This window comes from Balaenoptera ricei, chromosome 6 (genome assembly GCF_028023285.1).
Source record: "Balaenoptera ricei isolate mBalRic1 chromosome 6, mBalRic1.hap2, whole genome shotgun sequence".
NCBI classification, from domain to species: domain Eukaryota; kingdom Metazoa; phylum Chordata; class Mammalia; order Artiodactyla; family Balaenopteridae; genus Balaenoptera; species Balaenoptera ricei.
Genome location: NC_082644.1, coordinates 73,737,034 through 73,752,939, shown reverse-complemented (window position 1 = coordinate 73,752,939; position 15,906 = coordinate 73,737,034). Strand labels below are relative to the sequence as shown.

General features: G+C 38.7%; 1 protein-coding gene across 3 annotated transcripts in view; it reads right to left on the bottom strand.

Annotated features, from left to right (window-relative positions):
* The window catches only part of SMC5 (structural maintenance of chromosomes 5), a 97,380-nt gene extending 86,555 nt beyond the window's left edge, over positions 1-10,825 (bottom strand). For all 3 annotated transcript variants that reach the window (XM_059924879.1, XM_059924880.1, XM_059924881.1), the window contains exons 1-2: positions 10,557-10,825; positions 5,684-5,825 (exon numbers count right to left, since the gene is read on the bottom strand). In XM_059924879.1, coding sequence (XP_059780862.1) covers positions 5,684-5,825; positions 10,557-10,756 — 342 coding nt within the window. In that variant the 5' untranslated portion in view covers positions 10,757-10,825. The remainder of the gene's footprint in view (positions 1-5,683; positions 5,826-10,556) is intronic.
* Positions 10,826-15,906: the final 5,081 nt, after the last annotated feature.

Sequence of the window (15,906 nt, the reverse complement as noted above, 5' to 3'; positions counted from 1 at the left end):
AGTAGAATTTTTGAGGGACTGGATATAGGCATTTACAGATTTACTAGGTAATGCCATATTTTCCAAGGGGGTGTACAAATTCATATTCCCACCAAGAATGCATCAGAGTTCCCACTGCTTTATATCCTTATAAGCCACATGGCACCACAAGAGTTTTTGTGAGTCTAATGGATATACCATGCCAGGGTTAATTCGTGTTTCTCTGATAATTAATGAAGCTGAGCATATTTTCATGTATTTACTGGCTGTTTGGGGTGCCTCTTCTGTGAGACATCTGAGCATATCTTTTGCTCATTTATCTTGAGTTGCCATTATTTTGATTATGTAGTCTGGATACCAATCTTGTTATATGTGCTATATATACCTTCTCTCATTTGTGACTAGTCTTTTCTCTACAAGGTGTCTTCTGATGAACAAAAAAGTTCCTTAATTTTACTGTAGTTGAATTTATCAACCTTTCCTTTGCAGTCTATATTTTTGTTTAAGAAATTCTTCTTTAACCTGAAGTCACAAAGGTATTTTCTTCTACTACCAATCTTTTCTAGAAACTTTCTGGTCAATCACATTTAGATCTTTAATCTATCTGGAACTGATTTTTGTTAAAGTGTGAGGAAAGGACTCAATTTCATTTTTTCCTATACCGATAACCAATTGTCTCAGTACTATTTATTCATCTCTTCTCCACTCATCCACAATGTCAGTTCTGTCATAAATCAAGTTTTTACTAATCATGGCTTTGTATCTCGGCTCTTTATTCTGTCACATCACACTAGTCTATCCTACACCAATACCACCATGTCTTAATTTACTGTAATTTTGTATTGTCTTGATATCTGATAGGCAAGTTTTTCCATTTTGTCCTATTTCTTTAGAAGTATCTTAACTATTTTTGGCCCTTTGTTCTTCCACCTAAATTTTAGAGTCAGCTTGTAATTTGTATAGACAGTATAGGGATTTTGACTGGAATGACAATGAATATGTAGAAGAATGACATTTTTATATTAGATCTTCTTGTCCATTAATATAGTGCATCTCTCTAAACTTCAATGTTTTTAAATAAAAATTGTAATTTCTGCATATAGGTCTTACACGTCTTTTATTAATTTACTGCTATGAAACTTGTACTTTTGTGGCTATAATGTCCATTTTTAATTGCATTTTCTGTTCTTTGTTAGTATATAGAAATGCAATTGATTTTTGTTATACAACTTTTTTCGGGGGGGGGTCTCAGTTTTTATTTCTAATCTGATAATTATTTTTAAGTTTATTATTAATTCTAATCAATAGATATAACTCACAGAAACAAAAGGCTTTGGACTCCTCAGTAAGTTAAAGAATGTAAAAAGGTCCTTGCCTTAGTCTGGGCTTCTATAACAAAAATACCACAGACTGGGTGGCTTTAACATTTATTTCTCACAAATCTGAAGGTTAGGATGTCCAAGATCAAGGTGGCTACAGATTCAGTGTCTGTGTTATACAATCTTATATCTAGTAATCCTGATAAATTTGCATATTGATCCATCAGGAGGCTTATCTGGAGTTTCTCTGTGGTTTTTATGCAGACACTCATATAATCTGTGAATGACAGTTTTCTTTCTTTCCAACATGTATCTTTTCTGTTCTACCTAGAGCTGCCAGTACAATGTTCAATAGTAATGGTAGTAGGTAACCTTGACTTGCTCCTGAACTTGCTGTACATTTTCAGAGATATCTTTTGTGAAATTAATAAAGGTCCCTTCTATTCCTAGTTTGCTAAGAGCTTTTAATCATACATTACTGTGGAATTTAACTGAATGCTTTTTCTCTGTCTACTAAGATGACCATGGAGTTCTTCTCCTTTAAAATGTGGTTGATTATTAGGAAAAAATTAACATAGCACAACTCTCACTCCTTGAATAAATTCAATTTGGTCATGATATGTTATGTATTATTAAATTCAAAATGCTAAAGTTTCTTTTTTGTGTGTGATTTTTGCTTCTAGATTCATGAGCGAGACGGGCTTGTAATTTTTTCATTCTATCCTTGATTGATTTGGGTACCTAGGGTCACATTCTCTGTGTAAAACAGAAACTTACTGCTATTAGGACTAATCCACAATTGTCTTTGTCTTTCTCTCTGAGAAAAAATTTACCAGCTTATTTATCTTTTCTACTTAGTCAGCTTTGATAATTTAAGTAGTTGTAGAAACATTTATAGTTACAACTTTTTAAAAATTTAAACTTGAGTGGCATAATGATTCTCATAATATTCTTTTTTTTTTTTTTTTTTAAAGATTGATTGATTGATTGATTGCTATGTTGGGTCTTCGTTTCTGTGCTAGGGCTTTCTCTAGTTACGGCAAGCGGGGGCCACTCTTCATCGCGGTGCGCGGGCCTCTCACTATCGTGGCCTCTCTTGTTGCGGAGCACAGGCTCCAGACGCGCAGGCTCAGTAGTTGTGACTCACGGGCCTAGTTGCTCCGCAGCATGTGGAATCTTCCCAGACCAGGGCTTGAACCCGTGTCCCCTGCATTGGCAGGCAGATTCTCAACCACTGCGCTACCAGGGAAGCCATCTCATAATATTCTTATATAATCTTTCAAACCTCTGCTGCATTCTTGTAACGCCCTTGTGGTAGTCATCAGGGCAGTTCGTGAATATTCTGATTCTCCTTTCAAGCAAAGGACTGCACTTGCTCTTTCTCTCTGATCCAAGTTATGGCTTCATGACATGCTTTGTCCAATGAAATATGAGCTGAACATACATATTTACTATTGAAAAATATTCACATATAAGTGGACCTGCGCAGTTCAAACCTGCATTCTCCAAGGGTAAACTGTATATACTGAAATGAAGATTCTATAAGGCTAAAGTACCTAAGTGGCCACAAAGGGCCTACACTGGATAAGCAGCAAGAATTAACCTTTTGCGTATTTAAACCACTTAAATTTGGGGGTTTTCTGGATCACAATATAACATATCTTAACGATTACTTTTTGCCATTCCTTATATTTTTTTCTTCCTTTCTCTCCCTGTCCCCAGAAGTTACTGATTTAAATAGTACTTTTGAAAAGTTTAGTTTTGTGGTTCCTACTGAATCATTGTTTATTATTTTATTAATTTCTGCTCTTACTTTTCAGTTTCTATTAAAATTTCTTCTTTGACCTGTGTATAATATAGAAGTACATGTTTCATTCTGAACAAATGGGAAAATTTTAGTTATCTTCTTTATTATTTCTATCTTAATAGCACTGTGGTCAGAGAACATAGTCTATGTGGTAGCAATTCTTTGAAATTTTTGATATTGCTTTATGGCTCAGTTTATGGTTAATTTTAAGAAATATTCCATTTTTGCTTAAAAAGAATGCGTGCTCTACCAATTGTTGAGTGCAGTGTTTACAACATGTCCATCAGTTCAATCTAACTGTTGTTCATACCTTCTATACTCTTATTAATTTTTTATCTGATTGGATCTATTGATTACCACTAGCTCTTCCACTATAATTCTGGAGCTGTTAACTTGTCTTTAAGAACTCTGTGATTGTGCTTATATATTTTGTAACTAGATAATGTGAATTTAAGTTGGTAGGTGAATTATCTTCCTGCTGAACTGAAACTTTCATCAATATTTAATGACCATCTTTATCTCTAAAAGTTCTTTTTTCCTGTACATTCTATTTTGCCTGGTATAAGTTCAGCTACACCTACTTTCTTTTGTATAATATTTGCCTGGTATGTATTTTTTCATCCTTTTACTTTCAATTTCTCCGTAGTTTTTTATTTTAGATATGCTTATTGTCAACAAAACAGAACTGAACTTTGTTTTATTTATCTACTCTGACTTTCTCATTTAACAAGAATGTAGAGCATTTATTATTATTGTGAATGTATTTCCACTATCTTTTTTATGTTTTTTAATAATATCCTTTTCTATATTTCTCTTTTCTCTTCCTCCTCCTTTCTTGAGACTCCTTCTGGGTTGTTTGGGCAGTGGTTATTTTTTCTCTACTTCTCTCTTCCTACTTTAACCTTTCTTGTTTGGAGGTTATATATTTCAATTTTTTTACTGGCTTACCCTAGAAATTTTAACATGCATATTTAGCTTAATAAACTCTGAAGCTAACCAATTATCTTAACTTCCTCCCAACAATACAAATTCAAAGAATACTTCAACTGTGATCACTTCCTTCCTGTTGTCCAGGAAGGACAACATTTAGTACAATCTTCTTTGATTTAAAAACTTGACAAATGAGACATTAGTATTATTTTACACAGTTTACTTCCCTACATGTTTACCATTTTTTTGCTCACCATTTCTTCTTACCTCTCAGACTTCCTTCTGGTATCATTTTCCTTCTTCCTAAATTATATACTTTCAAAGTTTCTTTATGAGCATCTCAAACTGTTCTTTTCTTTCCCCCTCTGTTCCCATTCTGAGACCATATTACTACTATGTTTGGTATTCTGGAATTTACTACCATGTGTCTATTTGTGTATTTCTTTCATTTACCCTGTCTGGGATACATTAGGTATCTTGAATCTGAGGATTCAAGTTTTTCAACATTTCTGGAAAATTCTTAGTCATTCTTTCTTGAATATTGCCTCTTCCTTAGTCCATTAACTATCAGGTCACAATCTTTATTTCATATTTTCTCACTTTATCTCTATATTGCATTTTTAGAAAAACTGTCAAGTATTTTGGTTCACAAATTCTCAAATATGTCTGCTTTGTTGTTTTACCTGTCCATCAAGTTTCTCTCCCATGTACTGTTATTTCTTTATGTTCTATTTGATTCAAATTTACCTGATCTTTTTTGTTACTTATTCCTTTTTTATACTTGCAACCTTCTTTCAGTTCCTTAAATAAATTAAGTATTCCTAGTTTACATTCTGTATCTACAAGTTTTGTAGGTCTGATTGTATAGTCTGTTGTTTTTGTTAGCTCTCATTTTTGGTGATTCATTTCCTCCTATGCTTTGTCATTTTTTTTAAGGTATGGATTCATGAATTTCTTAGAGCTTTATGTTGAGGACTGGATTGAAGGTATTTTCCCTCAGAGGATTTGCATTTGCTTCTGCCAGAAGAGAGATGTTACTAACTGGGACCACTTTAAACTAAAATTACAATGTATGTGTTATGACTTGTTTGGAAGATTTTCTTTTTTTATCTACTGTATTCACAGCTAACAATGAGATAAGTAACCTCACTGTCCCACTTTGTGATTTTTTTTTCTTCTGCTACATGAAGTGCTTGGCTTCTAGTTTTATCTACTAACCCTTCTGCACCTTCAGGACCCCCAATCCTATGCAACCAATTCAAAGCCAGGCTTTAGGGTGCAAGGTAAAGCAAATACCCCTGGGTAAACAACGCCAGAGCTTGCAGAAATCTTTAGATCCAAACTACTTTGTTTGTGCCCTTTGTAAACTTACTTCGCCTTTCCACAAGCCCAGCAATACATTTAAAAAGATAGATTTTACACTATTTCTAAGGTTGCAGGTGTTACATACTTGGAGAATTCTCTAGGTATATAGTGCACACTACTTCTGGAAATGGAAATCTCCCCACAGTGTCCCTGCCAACTTCATTATTTATATTCAAGCACAACACATTTGCTATACTCAAGGAACGGAGATATAGAAATTGATTTGTGACTAAAAGCAATTCATGGCTTTGAATTCTGTTAAAACGTACATATGTTAACTCACCTTATCTGCCCGTCCCATGAAAGCAGGTTTGCCTGCTAATCCAAGGCAAATGGCACACACGATGCTGGACTTCCCTGTTCCATTGGCTCCAATAATCATATTCAAGTGGGGCCCAGGAGATACTTCACAGATATCATATGTTCTAAATTATAAAGAGGTGACATTACTAAGCAGAGATAAGAAGTGAAGAATATTTTCTTACCAAAGCACATTTTCTTCTTTTACCCTTATCATTATCTACAGGCTTCCTCAAATTCTTTTAAAAACCACCTAACCTTACAAATTTAATGTAAGGTTAATTTATAGGTTGTTAATAAACTAGAGGGAAAAAAATCTGTCAGTGGGAGAAATGAAGAAGTGATAATGTATATCTAAAATAAGAACATTCATGGGAAAATAAGACTTCATGTGCTTTTTTTCAAATATTAAGTCTGCTGAATAAAGCAAAGTTTGATACTATTTACTCTTTAATAATTACAATACATGAGAGAGTACATCAAAGTTACTATACAAATAAGATAATTTTTATCCAAATTATATGTAAGTGAAGCCATGGCTCATACTAAATCTGTGGATTTTACGTTTATATTTCTCTTGAATTAAAATGCTTACTAGCAACTTCTCATAGTCAACCAAATTATTTTTATTCTAATTAGAAAACTGAAGATATATCAAGCCAATAGTTTAATTTTTATTATTACTTAAAAAATAACATCCAATTCCTTTAATATGCTGCCATTCACCAAATGATCTATTTTTAGTACAAATTCAAGTAAATTTTATTCCTATGGGAGGAAACAAGAGTGAATCATCACCAAGCACTTCTGTAACATTCCCTCATACTAGAAAGCAGCATGCTGTCCTGCACTCTACATGCAACAGTAGCATGTAACCCGTATTAGTACTCAGGGACAGCTACGGCAAAATGTGAAGCGGACTCTGACTCACATATCCTTCTACCTTGTCTTTGAGTACTCTGAATTGGAACCCATAAATAATGTCCTGTTCCCACAGGGTTTCAGTTAGCTGCCAACTAATTCCCCAAGAGTAAAAAAAAACCTTAGCCTGCTACTAACCTGCTAAGTATTTAAATAATTTAACCAAGCACACTTTAACTTTAATACTCAAACAAATTAACAATTCTGAAATGCCAGGTGGTAATAAAATAAATACAGGTGGTAAAGAGAGGTATTTTCTGGCAGGTTTCCAACCCCACATCTCTGTACAGCACCTATCTATCTTTTCAGAAGCTTTATTCTAGTAACAGCTGAGTTTTAAAGCAACCCTTTACATAGGCTAAAATAAAACTAGTTTGGGAATTTCAGACATCTGGAAAAGTATCTGACTTGGAACTTCTTAATCCCAACACATGAAGCCCCATTCTATTAATACTGGAATTTCCTGCTGTGAAATCTCTGTGTGACTGTCTTACTAAAACAGTGATGCAACTGGTATTTAAGCAAACAATAAATACAACGGGAAAAAGCATGAGAACTTCTGGCCTATACTATACACACAAATATTATAAACAGGAAAAATTGCCAAAAACAAAATAAAGCCTCTGCATTTTAAGAAACCTTTCTAATATGTTTACTGGGAATGCCCTTTTTGTGAGTTCCCTTTGCTCTGAGTTCGCTCTGAAAGAGCTAACGTCAGAGGCCCACCCTCTTCTCAGTCTACATACTTTGCCTAGTACCTCATGTATTCTCCATGGCCTCAGGTAGCATCTACATGCTTAAAGTCAGTCCAGATGACCTATATAAATGAAATTCCCACCTCAAGAACTCTATTTGGATAGAGTCACCTCAAACTTAACACATTCAAAATTAAACCCACCATCTTTCCCATCTAAAACCACTCTTATAGTCTCTTAGTGAAGGATATCATCATTCATCCCACTGCCCAAGTCAGAAACCTAGGCATTAGTTTTGCATCATCTTTGATTCTTACCATCTCCTTCACCTCTATCTGCACTACCCACCCACCCATCATCCAATCAATCACCAAATCATGTTGGTAGACAAGCAAATCTGAAATAACTTGTTTTAAAGAAAAAGAAGGACTTTCCTGGTGGCGCAGTGGTTAAGAATCTGCCTGCCAATGCAGGGGACATGGGTTTGAGCCCTGGTCTGGGAAGATCTCACATGCCGTGGAGCAACGAAGCCTGTGAACCACAACTACCGAGCCTGCGCTCTAGAGCCCGCGAGCCACAACTACTGAGCCCATGTGCCACGCTACTGAAGCCCACACTCCTAGAGGCTGTGCTCCGTAACAAAGACAGGCCACCACAATGAGAAGCATGTGCACTGCAACGAAGAGTAGACCCCGCTCGCTGCAACTAAAGAAAGCTCGCACGCAGCAACGAAGACCAAACACAGCCAGATGTTCATACATACATACATACATACATAAAGTTTAAAAAAAAAGAAAAAAAAATAGGACCCTTCATAACTTAGCTCTAGCTCATTGTTTTCTACTTTCTATCTCCTTCCCCTATTCTCTAATAAGGCCTCTAAATTCTAACTATAATGAATTTCTTTCAGTTTCTTGACTATCTTATGCTTCCTTCTCCAAGCCTTTTCACATGCTATTCCTTCTGCCTAGGAATCTCTCCCCCCACTCTCGATCCCATTCGACTTGGTTAACTACCAGGAATCCTTCCCTTGGCTACCCTCTTCCAGGCCATTTCGGTTCTCTAAGCCTACTCTTCCTACTTCATTCCTAAAATTCAAAGTCCTCTCATTGTAAAAATAAACAAAACCTCCCCTAGTTCTGCACTTTCCAGCTACCTTTTCTTTCTCCTCTTCACATCCAAGCTTTACTTCCTCACACTCATTCATTCTTCTATGACTGCAAAGTTTTCTGCTTCCACTACTTCAAAGTGTCAAAGACTTCCTAACTGCTAAATGCAGCAGGTTCTTTTCTGTCCTGTTATCTGACTTCAATGTAGCAGATGATATTTTTGAAGCGCTCTTTTTCCTTGGCTTCTTTGATAATACTCTCCCACGGTTCTCCTCTTACTTCCCTGAACAGTTCCTTCTTAGTCTGTGAGTTCTTCTGCTCGCCCTTAAATGTTGGCATTCCTTCAGGACACTGTACTCAGCCTTCTATTCCTATTTATATTCCCTTTTGGGCAATCTCAACCATTTCTGCAATTTCAACAATCACCTATATGCATGATTCTCAAGTCTCTCACCTCTCACATTTTCCTGTAAGCTCCAAACCCTTAAAACTACTGACTATAAAAGATCTTTAAGATGTCCCACAGGAAACTTCAATTCACAGGATCCAAAAGGTATTTATTATTATCCTCCCCAAATTGCTCCTTCTTCTGCATAGCACTATATATGACCAATTAGCCAAGGCAGAGACTTGAGAAAAATGCTCCATTCCTCCCTTACCCTCATGCCTCACAATTAATCTGCAGCCAAATCCTGTCAAGTCTCTTCTTTCTGATCCTACTTCCCACTGCTAGGTTCAAACCCTAATCAATCATCTCTGCCTTCATATTGTAAAAGCCTTCTTGCCTCCAATCTTGCACCCTTTCTAAATCATCCTTCGCACTGCTTCCAAAGTAATATAAATCACATGTCATGCCCTGCTTAAAATGCATCCTGGCTGCCTACAGGATAAAGTTGGAATTCCTCAGCAAAGGAAACACAGACCCTCAACATCTGTCTACATCTTCAGTATCTACTCTGTCCACATACTAGCTCACATCCTATGTCCTAGCCATACTAAAATACTGGAAATTTCCCAAATATAGCAAACTGTTTCAGGCAGTTCCTTGCTCTTCCCTTCTTTTAAGACTTTCATAACCCCCAGTACAAAGCCCTTCTCACAACTGTGGACGAAATTAATCATTTCATCCTTTGTGCCCACACGGCATCATGATGCATATACATTATTATGGCAGGTACTTCATTTAATTATACTTATCTTTCCTGATGTGGATTCAAACAGCAATTCAGCTACTTATTAGCTGTGTAAACGTCGGCAAATTAACCTGTCTAAGCTTATCTATGGAGGTGATATAAAGAGTTGTTATGAGGAATGAATGAGGGCACTGTGTAAATAAAGCACCTACTTCTATACCTGGCACATGACAGATTCTTGGGAAAAAAAAAATGTCCCTATTGTTACTGCAATTCTGTTTTCCCTACACCACTCTGTGCAAGCTTTAAAAAAAAAACCAAAAAACAAAACAGACCTTGATCAAACGAACAGCAAGGTACTAAACGGATACACGGTATTTGTGTTAGAACATATTTACTCAATTCTGAAGTATTATGGTTAGTTGTCTGAAGGGTAAGAAAGGAACCAGGGAAGAAACCCAGATTTCAAGGAGTCAAGGGTCTGTTGGGAGGCGCAACAACTGAGAGTAAGGCTCAATGTTCCTGTATATTTCAACCTCCATCCAGAACAACCTTCACCATCTTTGTCCACCTGGCAACTGCCTACTCCTCACGTATCTGCCGCAGCATCACTGCCGCTCTGATTTAACTGTTGCAGCCTCTAAGTTCCCAGAACGCATAGTTTTGTGAATTACAGATTATGTCCTACTTCTCTAGGCCGTGACTCCCAGCGGGCGAAGATCTAATTCCTACTACTTCCACGGCCCGCCATATGACGCCTTCAAACAACGTTGGCATTAAGAATTTAAAAACCGCAACACACACCTACCGCATCAACACACACGTCGATCTCCACGGCCCACAAGTAAATATCCTCACGGCAATCCCGGCAAGAATTTACTGTCAGACGCACAAGCCAAGCACACATCCACCCACCCGCCCCCGCACGCACTCAGCCCGCGGCCCAGTGTGCGGGCCCGCTCGCCTCCTCCGCCGCGGCACGGCCTCCGGCCACTCACAGGAAGTTCTCCATCGCGATGCGGACGATAGAGCCTTCCACGAAAGGCCCGGACGACTGCAGCGGCAGTGGCGGCGGCGGCGCCGCCGGTGGGGCCGAACTCTTTTTCTTGTTCGGGACTTCCGACGAGGGGTCTCTCGGGAAAGCTCTCTTGGGGGCCAGGGGACTTGGGGTGGACGTTTTCCTGCTCGGTGTCGCCATCCCGGCTGCCTCTCTTCCTGGCTGTGGATTCCGTTCCCACAGACCTGCAGCTCCAACGCTCCGGCGCCCCACTCCCGCGCGAAGTGAGCGGCGCGCGACTCCCTCGCGAGCCCGCCCCGCGCCTGCGCAGTCCAGCCCCGTAGCGTCAGCGGGCATACGCCGCCCCTCCCACCGCCCTGTGCAGGGCCTAACTTGAGCCGGCGAGAACGTGGGGGTGGGGCTTGGGAACTCGCGGGAAGCGGTTACGGGATTTTCTGCTCTGTATTTTCAGAGGTTTTGTTTGTTTTCAACTCAGGAAAAGATGTCAGTTGCATTTAGTATTTTGAAAGCCTTTTCAGCGCTCCCAGGAAACAGATCCGCGAGGGGACGGAGGGCGGCGTTTGCGGTGGCACCTGGGTGGGCCGGGGTCCCGAGTGCGCCGGGACTCGCCGGTTTGGAGTCCGGCGAGTCTTCTTACCTTGCTTTCAATCAGGTCCCCGAGTCCAAAAAAAAAAAAAAACACAAAAGAAAAAAAAAAGACTTTCAAATGGCTCTATGCCTGCTTCTCCCCTAAAACATCACGCGAGGGTCTCCTGCGCTCTCCAACAGATGGAAAGAGTACACCGCAAAGGTTCTCCTCACTGACTCTCCACCCCCTCGCTCCCTAATTCTCTATTAAGACTTCTTCCCCTGAGGTTTCTAGAAATCCCCGCTGGCGTCATTGAGAGGGTGTTTCCACTTAAACCTACTCACATTCATCTAGTTAACTCCCTTACTGAAGATGAGGTTCCCTGAGGCCTACGTAGGTCTTCACTCACTCAACTAATAATGTCTAATCTACGAGAGGCTGGGCTGCGGCAGTAAGTGATCCAGTCAATGCTGCATGCCTCAGAGCTTACGTTCTGGTGTGTGAGACAGGAACAGAACAAGATAAGCTACATATGATCAGGATAATTTCAGGCGGTGATAGGTCCCAGGAAGAAAAAACAGAATGAATGTGATGGAGAGGCAGGAAAGGCCTGTCAGAGGAAGTGCTATTTAAGCTAAACCCTGAAGGAGAAGAAGCCAGGTGCAGGTGTGGAAATGAGAAAGGAGCATTCCAGGCAAGGACAGAGACTCTGAGGTGGGAACCAGTGGAATGACGAACAAAGGGAAGGCAGCGAGGTTGCAGTGAAGTGAGCAAGGTTGCTTAGGGGAGCCTTGCCCATCGTGCATTTTATTTTGAAAGCAGTGGGAAGCCATTGGATGGTTTTAAGCAGGAGAGGGACGTGATCTGATTAAAGTTTTTAAGTGAGCACTCTGCTGATTCGACGGGGTCAAGCATGGGAGTGGGGAGGCCATTGAGAAAGCTATTGCAGTAGAACCCTGATTCCTGACTTCTGGACAAATGCTCCTTTCCCAGGCTCCTGCTTCTTCCTCTCACACAACTGAAATCTGCGCTCTCTAAAAGAAAAGTAAAAAGAAAGTAGAATAAAAGAAAAAGAAAGTAGAAATAAGTTTAAAAAAAAAAGTGAACTTGTTATTAGAAAATTTTTAAAGTTTAATGCAAATTAAAATAAAGTAGAATACCTTTATAACTGTTCGAAAGGCAGGAAATAAAAAAATAGTGTTTAGGAGGGCACTGTACTGTCATTTGCTACATTACTAGTACAAATTTTTTGAAAAGTGACTTGCTACCCTGCTTCAAGAGCCTTAGAAGAGTCAAATTCTTTGAGGAAATGATTACATTTAGGGAAACCTATCCTAATGGAAAAATAATGTAGGCGTAATGGGAGTTGAGAGCAAGGAACATATCTAATCATTTTATATCATCATTAGTTCTTTAGTGAACTACTCAAATTGTGCTCATAAACTTGAAAGTTGGGAAAGAGCCCCTGAACTTGTGATGACCCCACGAATGCACACACATTATGAGTTCTTGTCTAGACAGTCAGCCAGTCATACTCTACCATCATCCTTTTTAAAGGAAAATGTTACTGGGTTTCACAAATGCAATTTGTGTTAAATGCAGAAATTTGGGGAACACAGAGAAAAACATACACAAAGGGGAAAATTACTCATAATTCCTTTACCCAGACTAATCATTGTTAAGATTTTGGTGTATGTTTTGACATCTTTTTTCCTTGTATATGTATGTTATGGCCCTTTTGTTAAAAAAAAAATAGGATTATACTGCACAAATTATATATACTGTTATTTAACCCCCTTTTTCTCACTTATTATTATCTTTCTATGCCATTAAATATTTTTCTGTAACACAGTTTTAAGTAACTATATAGTATAGTGTAGTATATAGTATTCCATCAAACAGATTTAAATACTCCTCTTTTGTTGGACTCTATGACTGGAAGTTAGCATGAACCAGAGAGACACTGGCAGGTTATACTAGCTCAGTGCTTCCTAATATTCTTTAACAATTTCATACACCCATAAAGGTATACACATTTATTTATTAACCAGCCACGTCTGGTTTCTTTAATTCCACTGGTGAAAACTGTCTTGAAAGGGGTTGTGTTAAAGAGGCAGAAGGAGGTCTTTGGAAATAGAATATCAATTAACCAGAATCTGATGCTAAAAAATGAGTGACTGAGCCAAAACAGTTAATCTTACACATCCATGATTTAAAGTCCAGTCGTCAGCTCAATTCATCGTGCCATCCTTGCTAGGTAATAGACGTGGCAAGGCAACTGTATTTAACTTTTTATTGACCAAGGAATAAGTGACCATCGAGTCATCAGCTCAATTCATCGTGCCATCCTTGCTAGGTAATAGATGTGGCAAGGCAACTGTATTTAACTTTTTATTGACCAAGGAATAAGTGACCAGGGGCCATTTTAAGTGATGACCTTCCAATTCTGCAGAAACTTTAAAACTGACACAAACAAAAACCTGGCAGACAGGGGCAGGGTCAAGGATTATAAATATATTTCACCTCACCATTAGAATATCATATTCTATGTTCTCTTTCTTGGCTTCACTCCAAGCTTTGGATAATGATACTGCAATAGCAAGAAGGTGGGGGCACGATGCATGGAATGGGACGCCGCTGAGGCCATCTCTGACTGAGACAGCTTTCTCTTCCAGTTCTAACAAGAACCCTCACAGGTTAACAGGAATACTCTCCTCTGGTTTATATACCAAGTGAGAGGGAATATTCCTTTTGCTTTTGGTAAATTCATAAAGTAGAAAAGTGAACCCTCATGGCTTGAAAGGGAGGGAAGAAGTCAGATACTAAAACCTAAGTCCTTGGCTCCCAGGAACAACGCTCCCCCCTCTCCCCGCTCCCAGCACACACGCACACACACACGCACACACACATGCACACACACATGCACACACACACGCACACACACATGCACACACATATATACACACTTTCTCATCAACCTAGTTAAGGAACTGATGGGAAAGATCTAGGCAGGGATGAGGGTTTCTGAAGAGAATGAGCACCCTTCCCACAGGGAAGTGAAACCCCATGAAACAAGTTCTGCTAGAGGTAAGAATACCTTATCTCTACAGTTCTTAATTTTTAAAAATTTGTTTCTAACATCATACAAAAGTTGAAAACAATCAAAATGTCTGCTGCTTCTTGGTGTAGCAATATTAGTATTGGAATTGGTTGTAATAATAGCTATCGTATTAGTAGTAATAGCTAATACTAACAGCATTTACCATATACCATATACCAGCTGCTGCTCTAAGCACTCTTTCATAACTCATTTTTATATTCTGGATCAATGTCTCAACAGATTTGTCTCTTTCTCAAATTTCCATTTATTGAATACAAAAACCAACTGAAAGATTAAAAAAATCATTAGGAATTAATATTAGGTTTCAGGTGTTGTTTGTGATGTGTCATGCTAGAAAGCCTAGAGCTAAACAGGCCTTCCTTCATTTCTTTGGAGGATATAAATTGGGAAAACAATATTAAACCACTCCAGAAGGAATTTACGCTCAACTTCAAGTCTTTGTCGAATGAATTGATGGTCCTCCTTGCCCAGGCTGGGTTGGGAGCCTCTGGGGGGGAGAGCAAGCATTTCCCCTAACACCCTGTTACTTCCTAAAGGAAAGAAAGTTGGTAATTGTCAGCATGGTGCTAAATCTGTTGAAATCAGCTTCATAAATTATAAAATGAATCCTTTGGTATCAGGAACCGAGAGTGACATTTCATCCCAATATCTCCACAAGCTGGGGTGCTGAACTCTCCCATAACTTGTTAGTTTTAAGTTCAATTATATTTCAAAAACAATAAACTCATAGAGAAAAAAATTCAAATTTGTGGTTACCAGAGGCAGGGGGTGGGGAGAGGGGGAATTGGATGAAGGTGATCAAAAGGTACAAACTTCTGGTTATAAGATAAATAAGTAGTAGGGATATAATGTACAACATGATAAATATAATTAACACTGCTGTGTGTTATATATGAAAGTTTTTAAGAGTGAGTCGAGTTCTCATCACAAGGAAAAAATTTTTTTTCTTTCTTTTATAGTTTGTATTTATATGAGATGGTGGATGTTCACTACACTTTTTGTGGTCATCATTTCACGATGTATGTAAGTCAGATCATTGTGCTATACACCTTAAACTTATACAGTGCTGTATGTCAATTATATCTCAATAAAACTGGAAGGAAAAAAAGAAATTAACCCTGAACAATTTGGCATGATTTCATTGTCTTTTTTTAATCTATTTAAAAAAATTACATATGAAACATTTGAACAGATTCTTCTCTTAAAAATTAGAACAATACAGATAAAATTAGTATGCACTTGACATTTTTTTCTTCAATCTTGTTGCTGTACTCCTTATCCCTCAGAGTTAACTACTCTTATACACTAGTTCAGTGTGTAATGTAATGCCTTTTAAGGCCATTTCAATATTTTTTTTTTTAAGTTTTTAAAATTATTTATTTATTTTTGGCTGTGTTGGGTCTTCGTTTCTATGCGAGGGCTTTCTCCAGTTGCGGCAAGCGGGGGCCACTCTTCATCGCGGTGCGCAGGCCTCTCACCATCGCGGCCTCTCTTGTTGCGGAGCACAGGCTCCAGACGCGCAGGCTCAGTAGTTGTGGCTCACGGGCCCAGTTGCTCCGCGGCATATGGGATCTTCCCAGACCAGGGCACGAACCCGTGTCCCCTGCATTGGCAGGCAGATTCTCAACCACTGCGCCACCA